General features: G+C 45.3%; 2 protein-coding genes across 2 annotated transcripts in view; one reads left to right on the top strand and one right to left on the bottom strand.

Moving 5' to 3' along the window:
• Positions 1-763: 763 nt before the first annotated feature.
• Positions 764-8,898, top strand: CENPU (centromere protein U; the record flags this gene model as incomplete). Its single annotated transcript, XM_010159864.1, has 10 exons — positions 764-881; positions 2,576-2,693; positions 3,497-3,587; positions 3,842-3,914; positions 4,405-4,522; positions 4,922-5,000; positions 6,233-6,280; positions 7,574-7,635; positions 8,206-8,362; positions 8,761-8,898. Coding segments are annotated over 10 exons (1,002 nt in total), but the record flags the coding sequence as incomplete, so codon positions are not given.
• Positions 8,899-9,547: 649 nt separating this feature from the next.
• The window catches only part of PRIMPOL (primase and polymerase (DNA-directed)), a 12,836-nt gene continuing 10,933 nt past the window's right edge, over positions 9,548-11,450 (bottom strand). The window contains 4 exon segments of the mRNA XM_010159866.1: positions 9,548-9,829; positions 10,582-10,628; positions 10,712-10,794; positions 11,423-11,450. The exon segment at positions 11,423-11,450 is cut by the window's right edge and continues 26 nt beyond it. Of these exon segments, the coding sequence (XP_010158168.1) occupies positions 9,548-9,829; positions 10,582-10,628; positions 10,712-10,794; positions 11,423-11,450 (440 nt within the window).

Raw genomic sequence — 11,450 nt, forward strand, 5'->3', positions numbered from 1 at the left:
TAGCCGGAGTTAAACCATGACAGGCGGCCCGGGGGCTCTCCTCCGTTGGGAGCCAGGCACAACGGGCCATTGACTTCCAAACAGGCACAAGTTTGAAAACAGCCCTGTAAAATGCAAGAGAACAGCCTGAAACACTTGGTGTCTTCTTCGTGTCATTCGCTGTCCATGCCCACACGCGAAGGAGCGAGGAAATCTACTCCCACGCTTAGGGCGTGAACGACATGGTTACGAATACTGCATAAACTTGTGCTGTTCTCCCCCAGCCTTTGGTTTATCTGCCTCTGGGTGATACCTGATTAGTAAATACCACCTTTTGTAGAAGTTAGGCATTGCTTTGGGTTTTTTTTTAAAGTGAGAATCATTAAACTGGACAAGGATGGATGTTTGTGAACATTTTCATAATGATGGACATCAGGAAAAAAGAGATATTTTAATGCCTGAAAAGAGAGAGGCCACGGATCAGAGACCAGACGCCAGACTGTTATGAGATTTCTAAGCTTACACACTTAGTTTTATAAAATAACACTATGCTGTAGCATCAGCTTTGTCTCAAATAGCAGAATATCTGTTTCATACCATCGCTGCTCTTAGGATTAACAAACCATAGCCTGAGGAAAAAAACACACACGTCAAGTATTTTATGTCGTAGCTCAGCAGTCCATATGTATTTCTAGTCAAACGTTACTGAAATCCACTGTCATGTTTAATCTGTTTTACACTCAAAAAGCTGGGTGAACTAGCTGTTCATTTCATACCCACCCAGGAATACAAAACCAAGTCCCGTTCTCGCTGGAAATTGCTTCCACCTGAGGAACCAGATGTCTCAAGGATATTGAAGGTGGTGGAAAGGAATGACCTTGAGGAGCTTGACGATTCGTACGGTCAGTACTCGCTGCCGCGTCATTTAACGCGCGGTTTTCATCAACAAACCGCACAGGCAGAAGATTTCGGTGCTTACTTAGGAAAGGGTGTTGTTTCTTTGCTGGAGAAAATCATGGGCAGGAGAGAAAGAAGGTTTTTGGAAAGTGGTGGTGTTTTCTGTCATTTAGGAAGTAACAAGAATAACACCGTAATACGCACAAGCAAAAGCTGATAGAAAGATACCGGCTGTTCAGGATTTACAGGGTGAGAGGTAGAACCTCACGCAATCTAACATCACTTAAAATCGCATTTTAAAAGGAAAGTTCAAAATCCTAACTTACTCTCCATTAAATTAATTACAAAGTGATTTTTTTTGCTATTTTAAGAGTGTGCGTGGAGTTAAACCATGGCAGCAGCAAGCTAGGACGTTCGGAGGGATGTTGGTCTGCTTAAAAAGTAACATCACAAAAACTTACTATTTTTGGTGAAGCATTACAACCACTTTCGTGCTCCGTAAGGGACTTGTGCAATGAGGCCTCAGTATACTGGAAGGGAATCAGTTCAGATGGAATAGGTGCCCCTGTGTGAAGGTCTCTATAAACATAGATAAAAATATATATAAAACATACAGGTCATTGCCCAGAGAAGCTGTGGATGCACCATCCCTGGAAGTGTTCAAGGCCAGGCTGGATGAGGCTGTGAGCAACCTGGTCTAGTGGAAGGTGTCCCTGCCCATGGCAGGGGGGTTGGAACTGGATGGTCTTTAAGGTCCCTTCCAGCCCAAACTGTTCTGTGATTCTATATGAGATATATATAAATATATCTCAATAGTGTATGTTAATAATATTAATGATATATATAGAAACATAGAGCTTATACATGCCAGTGTTGGTAAGAAAAACTTTTTCAAAACTCTGTAATTAGATGTTGTAGAGAAAAAGGCAAAGAGCAGTTTCTCAGCTGTAATGCTTATTCCTCTAAGAAACTCACGGAAATATACAGGTAACTACTAAAACCAGCTGAAAATGAGCTGGCTATAAAGCGCAGCATAGCAGAAGGGTTGTCATAAGGGGAAATCGTCGTCTTCTCACTTTGTGGTATGTGTTAAAACCTGTAAAAAGGACTCCCACTAGCACTACTGTAAGCTAACCTGAAATTTTTGTGGCAGTGTGCTTGAAAAAAGAAGTATGTACTACAGAAGGCAGGCTGAACCTTTACGATTCTCAGAGTTTCAAACTATTCTGGTAGCTACCTTCAAGAATTCTACATTTATAAACTCTCTGTAGGAGCTGTAACGGCCTTCCGGCATCCAGTAAAGCGTCTAAAAATCCACACAAAATAAAAAGGGTAACGTTTCGACAGCAGCTGTTCAAGTATACAGAAGGTTGATGCATGCCAGAACAAGCAGAGGCTTTAAGTGAACGGTGTTGCGCTTGCTGCATGCCCTGCGTGTACGTGCTGAGCCTTCCCGCGCCTCTGGTTTCAGTTGGTAAGGAATTAGCAGGTGGATGAGTACAGAAACTGCAAAGGTTCTCACTACATCTGTTTTTCCTGATCCTCAAATAATACTTGTAAGAAGAATTCCTTTGGATGAGTGAGCAAACCACAGGATTCCTAACTAAACGCTGAATGGCAGGTGGTGCCGGCACGTCCACGCTCTTTGCCTGAGCGGGTGGGAAGGATTTTCATGCGGCTTATTTGCTGTTCCTTGCAGATCACCCTTTGCACAGTACCGCTGTGGATGCTTACGGAGAGGAACAGGCCCAAAACAGGTCACTTGGTCACGTTTCGACCCCAAAAAGGAGACATGGAGAAAGATCCGGTGGAAAAAAGTAATTGCCAGCATTTCCTTTAATCTTTAGGGTTTCTGTTTGTCGGGTTTCCCGTGCTGCTCATTAAACTGATGCTTTAATTTACAATTTCCCAGGTGAGAAACCAAAAGAATATGTTAAGATTTGGGAGTGTAGAAAAGAAAACGGGTGAATAAGTTAGCCTTTGCCTTTTGCAAGGCGTACGTCGATTTAAGTACTTACTGTATTCTTTTTTTCAAATGGAAAGATTTCAAAATATCTCTGTGAGATGCTAATTAGCGCTCTAAACGCTGGTGTCTTTAAAGTTCAGTTAAAAAAATGAAACATAGGTGAAAGCAGGTTAAACTAGATGTAGCAAAGCAAATGGATTTGAAAAGATCTCTTAATACTTTAGTATTTAATTTGTTAAAGGAAGTCTGGGTTAAATTTGAAATAGTTCTCCTTTGAGTGAAATAGAGGTCGTATGAGAGTGTATATTTCTGGGGGGTGTTTATTTCCAACTCCACCACCGAGCTTTCCTGCGGAAATATCTTCCACAATAATTTCGTTCCTGTTGGGAAGTTTCTCCTCAAAACAAGCTGGCTGGCCCAGTGCCAAGCAGCAGTGGCTTTCTAACTGTCACAGGGGTTGCTGTTGAGGTTCAGAGTTTCTGTTCCCTTTACAAGCCATTCGTGACTCCCTGCATAGCTGATTCGGGAGACGCAGACCGAATGACGCGGCGATAGAAAACGTACCCCAGACCGGTGTCTTAGCTTCTATGGCTGGTGATCGTTCCTTCTTGCTGTGTAGCGGGTTTACGTGGTGGGTGTTTTTCCTTTCCCTAGAAAGAAACCACGCCGCTCAGAAACGCCTGGTGGTGATGCTCAGGAATTCCGCAGAGCTGATCCGGAGGATGAGCTCCTTAAGGAGAATGTGGTACGGAGACGGTTGCACGAGTGCAGCAGTCAGTTGAACTGTCACTTGCTTCAGGCCCTGCCTGCGTTAGGAGGGCAAGGCCTGTCGTTTGTTTCGTAGCACTTCCTTAGTACTTAATCGTGTCCCAAATAATTACTCCTGCCCGTATTCCCGTGAGGTGGCCAAGTGAAATGCTTGAAGCTACAGCTGTCACCTCGATGGGGAATATAACGGCCAGGTGTTTTCAAGTTAATCTGCTTTTTGTATCATGGGAGGTTCTGACTCTTGCTCAATTCCAGGCAAAAAAGAAGCGGCGGCCTTCGGCAACGAACGTGTCGGATCCTCCCGGTAAAGCAGACTTTCCAAAACTCCCGTGTGGCTTTTCCTGGTGCACGATGAATGCTTCTTCACGAATGAAAGCACGTTTGTGTGTAGCTCTTCCTGCAGCGTATGTGGTATCAGTACAAAATGGATACAGATGTGATGTAACAGCTCGTGATTCCTTGGGTAATGCAGGTTGCCTGACCACGGGCTGGTAGGTTCTACAGCACAAATAACTCTCGCTGCAGCACACGCCGTAGTTTTTCAGTGGAATAACGTGCTGCTGGACTTGTCTGACATGATGACGAATAAGAAGTTGTACAGAATTCAGACTCTGAAGCGTTCCCAGATTAAGCCTGTCATCAGCCAAAGACAGATGGAATAACCCGTATTTCCCTATTCTCGCGTTTCCTATTAAAATACTCATAACTTGTAGATGGTTGTTCTTACGGTGGGCTCAGTAACTTTTCTGTTACTTTAGAATTGTACAATGCTCATCTCCGCGCTGTTGTTTCAGTGGCCAGCCCGTGTTCTGTAGAGGTGTGGTGTCCCAAAGAGATGAAGAGAACTTCCACAGATATTACAGAACTGGATGTTGTTCTGGATGCGTTTGAGAAGGCAGCAGCAAATTACAGGTGAATATTCCTCTTTTCTGCGGCTGAATACTCCAAAATTTTCACACCAAGTTACCTGTGGTTTTGCTAAGGGGCTGTCCTTTAGGGAATGCACTACTGCATGGTTACGTTCTGATGTTATTTTAATGGTTATTTGGTTTCTGCGACACAAAAAGTATTGGTGTGTGACCCAGAGGTCCTCTCCCGGAACCTGATGTTTTCCCAGACACGAACAACAACACAGCTGATGTTTTTCAAAGCTGAAGTTAAGCTGTCGCTAGTACGCGAAAGATCCGCAGTCGCCTGTGCTACTGACTGCTTAACGGTGGGGTTTGTTCCCTACTCAAATGAATGTTTTAGGATGAGATGTCTCCTTCACTAAACCAAACAGGTTGTGTTTTGTCCCTCTGACCTCTCCAGGGAAAGCGTAGAATCGAACGTTTGCAGAGAAGCCATCAGTGCCTTCTGTTCCGCTTTCAAGGACGAAATCACCTGTCGTGTGAGTGCCCCGTGAATACAGTCAGCGCTGTGGTAGTGACTGCAGAGCTGTACTGCAGACAAATGCCCGTGCGGGTTTCGTACTGCCCTTCACCCCTTTATTTTATAGCACCTGACCCTGACAAGAGATTACAACATGTTAATGATATGAAAAGCGTTCCTTGCGTGCCGCCTCTGCTGGCTTTCAGCAGAACTGTTTTCAGACGCGACACTGCCGGCATGCACGTACGCTGCAAAACTGTCAGCTTCTGAGAACAGGGGAACGGTAGTATTTGCCACGTCTGTGGCATCGTGCAGTAAAACTGGAGAGCTGCATAATCTGGGTGAGCGAGCAGCTACATCAAACGCTGTTTTAAAAGCTCATGGCCTACTAAAAAGTTGATGGTTTGATCTTTATACCGTGTCTCAATGACTCTTGTGTAGAGGCCTGACCAAGACCGCTAACGTAGTTCAGGGAAAATCATCCTTTTTTTTTTTAATTAACAGTTTGAACCTGTCAAAAGCTGATTAGCTTGGAAGGCTGAGATTCCTTCTCACTAATTATGATGAGTAAAAAACTCAGAACTTTGTAGGAGTTGTGGTAAGTGCATGGATCAGTACTAAAACTGCAGTTCTAAGTGATACGGTAGAATGGGCAAGCTATAAAATTACTAGACTTGTACCTTCATAGAGAGTTAAATTAAGGTAGGTAGTATTACACTGATTGGTACAAGGAGTATTTCTGGCACTAATCGGTGCAAGATGGCTAATTTTGTGCAAGTCTTCCTCTGGCATGAGGAGAGAGGACAGGATCGGTACACAACTGATACACTTGTCAGCTTCCATTGAACCACTGCTGTGTTCTTGAAATAGCTCATGTTATTCCAAATTCTTGTAACCGTGCTTTTAGGAAGATAGAGATGAAATCAAGATCCATAGAATCACAGAACGGTTTGGGTTGGAAGGGACCTTACAGACCATCCAGTTCCAACCCCCTGCCATGGGCAGGGACACCTTCCACTAGACCAGGTTGCTCCAAGCCTCATCCAGCCTGGCCTTGAACACTTCCGGGGATGGGGCATCCACAGCTTCTCCGGGCAACCTGTCCCAGTGCCTCCCCCCCCTCTCCAGGAAGAACTTCTTCCTGATATCCAATCTAACCCTCCCCACTTCCAATTTAAACCCGTTACCCCTTGTCCTGTCACTACAGGCCCTTGTAAAAAGTCAGTCTGTAATTCTTCTTTCCCTCTGTAGATAGTGGACGTCCAGGAATTAAAGAATACGAAGAAAAAAAATGCTAAGGTAAGCACACAGACATCACTAGCTTGTGCAGCGCCCAGAGGTGGGCACTGACACGTGAAGAAGTTGACTAGAAGGAACGATTCAGGCAAGAAGCGTACGGTACTACAGAATCAGCGGCACAGACAGAGGATGGGGAACCACCAGAAGTGGTTTTGAAAAAGATTTGGGTAAATGTGACAGATGGCACACTCCATGCGTACACCGCCCTCCTGGCGTGACGAGAAGAGATGCACGGTGGGACCTACGCGCGTGAACGACTCTCTCCTTAATGAGCACCCGTGCGGCCTCTGACGAGCCCATTAAATAGTGAGAGCTAACCTTCCAGAAACAGAGATGAACATAAAACTCCGGAGAGGAGTGAAGATGGTGACCTTTGAGGAAAGAATCGGATCGCTTAGTTTAGAGGAAGGAAATCTAAGGGAGCTGCCTTCCCTAAAGACAGGCAAAATGCTTGGCTGGAGGCGGGCAGTTGATCTGTTTGTGCAGAGCAAGCAGTGACTGAAAGCGCAAGAGTGTGAACAGGAGGAGGAACTAGTGTGGGAGCAGAAAGCCACGGCAGCGGTCGCGCTGGGAGGGGTGAACGCCCCGCAGCAGAGACGTTCAGGAGCGGGCCAGGCGCTGTCCCCCCCGAGTAACCTCGCCAGTGACAGCAGGGCTCTTAACAGTCCGCTGGAAGCTCGTGCTGGGAGGCAGCGATTCGTGTGCTCAAGTCTCGTCAGTCTGAGGGGATGTGGTGAGCTGCTCTGCGTGTACAATGAAAATCCTAATAACCACCTGACATTCACAGCCGCTCGGAGTTATCTTTGTTTTGCCTCTTAGACATTTGTTTCAAATCCAACTTGCAAGTTGCTAAATTTATGATTAGTTTGGGGGATTACTTTATAAAACGGATATTTTAATTAAGCTTTCTTTAATAAGCTCTTAATTATGCCTTAGTTACAGCAGTCATACTGTGCAAACGTTTGTATTAATCTGCATTTTGGGAACAGAAACAAACAAAAACCTGCTAGAGCTGGGTATGCTGGAGTTCAGAATATCACAAATGCCTTTTGTATGTTGGTAAACCCTGTGTTCCCTGAGAGAAATTTTGGCTGGAGATGTGTGTTTGATGTTTTCAAGAGCTTTAAAGTGTTTAAAATACACCTGTAAGGTATGGCAGTCTGCACGGTCTGGTGGCTGTGAATCTTCCCCATCCAGAATCAGAAACACAAAACTTCAAAGAAGAGAAGGCAGTGAAATTTGAGTTGTTTGCCTCTGAAGCTACAGAAAGACTCTCCTCGCTCTTTGTTTCAGTTAATAACAGACATCAGAAAGAAAAGGGAGCGACTCCTGCAAGTCAGAGGAGAGCTGATTCGGTACGTTCCTCATGGCACATGCCAACAGACTGAAGAACTTGGGAGTCTGGTATTTCATAACTCGGAAGCGAAAGGAACACTGTTGTTCTTTCACTTTCTTTTGCTGAAACTCCACTTCTGAACCCCTTTCTGTTACAGAAGCTCGGGATAACCTCTCCTGTCCATAGTTCAGTTGCCTAGAAAGTCATTCTTGCAAGCTCCCTTAGCTGAGCAGTTAGTGGGGTGGCACTTCGGGGCTCAGATGCTCGTAACAAAACCACTTGCGTTGCAACTGTGGTTGCAAAGGTGACAGAATCGCAGATGCACAAGGTAGGACAGAGGGCTTTTGTGGGCTTGGGGTGGGAGAGAGTCTTTCACCGCTGCAGGGAAAACAAGTTTGGGGTGTTTTTTGTGGATTTGGACCCACGCTCCTGTTTCAGTTGTGTGCTAGTTACTCAAACAGGATGCTACACTTACCCGATACCTTGTATTTCTGACCAACCTTTCCCGTAAGTCTTTGTCAGAGGAAGTGTGTTTGTAGTTACCTGCGAAGTAAACAGGCAGAGAGTCACCAAAGCTTTGATTTTTCAGAGCTGAATCGCAGCTGATACAACTACAGACAGAATATGCCACGGTCCAGGAAAGGAAATCTTCCTTGAGACAGGCAACCGAGTTACTCACTGATTTGAAGGAGCTACAGCAAGACTGTTGGGATTATAGAGAAGAAAACCCAAAAGAAAAAGCGGTAGTAAGTACTATTTCACATGAGTTTCTGATCAGCTCCTCCCCCTTTTTCTTTCCTGGGCTGATGGGCACTTCTATTAATGTTTAATGTACCTTGAATAGCAGTATTTTATTAATTGTCTCTGTGGAAGCAACTTGAGAATCACTGCTGTACTCCAGTGTCCCCCTTTTACTGCGGCTCGTAACCCGGTGTGGTGTTTTCTGCCAAACAGCGCTACGTCCCTGCCACGCGCAAGGAAATCCTACCCTTTCAGGAGGTGCTCTAATGTGGGGGGTTCACCTCCAAAAAGAAAAAAAATCATACTGCATTATTTCAGACAGAGCAAAGATAAATGCAGGTATGAAAGTGATTTTTCCAAGCGTTAAAAATGATGCCGTGTCGTTTTATTTCCTTAACAACAGTATGGAACTTCCAGCCTACCTGCTCTGCTGGTGGAGTCGCGGAGAATTCTGGGAGCAGAAAGACACTTTCAGAATATTAATAGGAAACTGCAACAGGCTCTGGACGTCCAAAGAAAGAAGTTATCAGATAAACATTAATTGTTTAGTAAGAGACTTTCTGACACTCGTTAGGAACGATTGTTAGAATGCTCGGTGCTTAAAGCTTGGTTAATTGTTGTTGCTGTATTTTGCTTCAGCCTTTCTATAATCAGACTGCATCTTTCTGTTGTCCAGGAGTCTGTGTGAGAACTTGCTGAGTGCCAGTGAAACTAATGAAAGAGCAATGGCAGTAGTAGCACTCTTCTGTGCTGTTAACAATGTTGGGTTTCGATCTTGGGCTAGTGCTGCGATCCCGAAAGCCATATAGCCTTCAGAAAGAACACACACAGACAGTGGTTAAACTGTTGATAGAGAAATCTTTTTATTAAATTTGTATCTGAAATAAATAACCTCCGTTTCTGAAAGTAAAAGAAGCTATTTTTCTTGGCTTATCAGTAGAACTTGGACATACTGCTAACAAAACAAACAGCACAGCAGCGGGCGTTGGAGCAGCACTCACGGCGAGTTTTCCGTCTCCTCGTGCTTGTGGCAGATCATCCCGTTGTGAGGATACTCGGGTTTTTCGTCTCTCAGCTCTGGCAGGGCACCGTAAACTCCACCGCCGTAGCTTTCGCAGAGGGCACGCGATAGGTGTGTGCTGCTAAAGCCGTTCTGTTGCCAGCCGTCTGTCATCTCGCCAGGCCTGTGGTTAGCTGCTGCCTTTACTACAAGCGTCCCGTTTCCTTAAGGCTTCCAAAAGGACTTCATCAGGGATTTCTTCTGTGGCATAATTCAGGCTGTCATTTGCCGCTTCAGCTAGTTCCACATCTTCAGTAGCTTCTAGGAAACGGGCATCATCGCTTGCACTGTCCCACTCACCGTCTGACACCAGGAAGTCTGCAGATGAGCTTTTTGACAACTCTGCCACATTAGAATGTGCTTTTACTTCCTCTTCTGTGCTCCCCCTTTCATCCACTGCTGTATCTTCTTCCTTTTGGAAACAAGACTATTACTTACTTACTCCACACAAAAATGGGTCTTCAACTGCTCTGAGCTGAAAGTCTGACGCTTGTGCTGCCACAGGAAGTGGGCACTGCAGAAAGCTGGCCAACGAGGCAGACTTTCCCCCAGGTGAAGTTAGAGCCACGTTACTCTGCAGAAAAACCTATTTTCATAGGGATAGAAATTTGCTGGTTTCCTGGCAAACCACAAGTATTTGGTTGTATACAGCTTAAAATGAGATAAGGCTAAAGCTGATTTTAGTGCCTGCTGAAAGGTACTGTCAGGCTCTGAAAGTGCGTTTAGGTTACGCTTTCTGTGCAGTGACACTGATAGCTGTTGATGAGCTCAGTGCTGCAGGAGCACTTCCCCGGGAGCCGGCCCAGCGTGACGTCAGACACGCGGAGCGGAGCCTGACCGGGGCAGCGTTTCCCTTTTGCACCTGCAGCGGGGTCACGTGGTTTATGTGTGGGGAGCGGCGCTTCAGACCAAGACGGAGGAGCGTCTTTAGTCCCAGGTACCGTCAGGCCGTTCAGTAACCTAGGTTTGTCAGCGCGGACGGGTTTTGTGCTAGATCTGCAGCTGGAGAACTGAGAAATGAGGAGAGGGAGTTAGCAGCCCCACACAGCTCTGGGCAGCTGTTCCCTAGCAGCGGGGCTGCCCGCGCTGGCGGTGACTTTCACTGGCTTCCAGGGACAGCTTTACTCACGAGAACTTGAGCGTATCGACAGGCGAAAACCATACCTCTCTGAAGAGAAAAGGGAGACATATCCGAGGCGGCAATGGGAAACCTGAATCAAACAGATGGCGTTAAGTCACGTTACCATTCCTAGAAGCCTTAAGTACAATCGCTTTGGAATCACAGGGTACGTACTTGGTGACCTGAAGTTTTTCTCTCTGCAGACGGGATCGTGACACTTCTGATACCAGACCTCTTTCTTCAGATCTACCAGAATCCTAAGAAGGAAGTAAGTTTTTAGTAACAGGATACAAGTGAGCACACACAGCGTGAAACTTTGACATGGAATGAGCAGGTTTTGCTTGTCCCCGTTGAGAGTTAGTGCTTTCACACCCTCATTACATATTTTTTTGTACAGTCTTACTTTTTCAATAAACTCCAGGCTTCTGAAGTTAAAAATATATTGAAGACTAACGTTCAAAAGTGATATTTCAGAGGAGTTACCTTTGTCATTTTTGTAACAGGAATATAACCTAAGACACACTGCAGATTGATACCAAAGTGCTCTGTTTCTCTTATTTCTGATTGTTCAGGTTCTGGGCTAGGCAGCATCCGTGCGCAGTCCCACTTCATAGCGGTAACGTACCCGGACCCGTATGGCAGCATCCGTAGGCGGTACGTGTTTTAAACCGCATAAAGATTATTTCACAGAAATATCACAAAATACAAATTCAGTTATCACAAAGCAAATTTAAGGAGGGGAGCATTGTATCCCCACAGAGCGAGAGAGCAGAAAACGTAACAGGTGCTGACCCTAGCCATACGCTTTTCAGCATTCTTCCAGAGTAAGAGTTGAGCAGGAAAAGCAAGCAAGCTGTTTTTTAAGAGAATAGGTAAAGAACATACATTATGTTGTTACTTTTGTGAGCTCTTC

This window comes from Eurypyga helias, unplaced genomic scaffold, assembly GCF_000690775.1.
Source record: "Eurypyga helias isolate BGI_N326 unplaced genomic scaffold, ASM69077v1 scaffold39989, whole genome shotgun sequence".
Lineage (NCBI taxonomy): Eukaryota > Metazoa > Chordata > Aves > Eurypygiformes > Eurypygidae > Eurypyga > Eurypyga helias.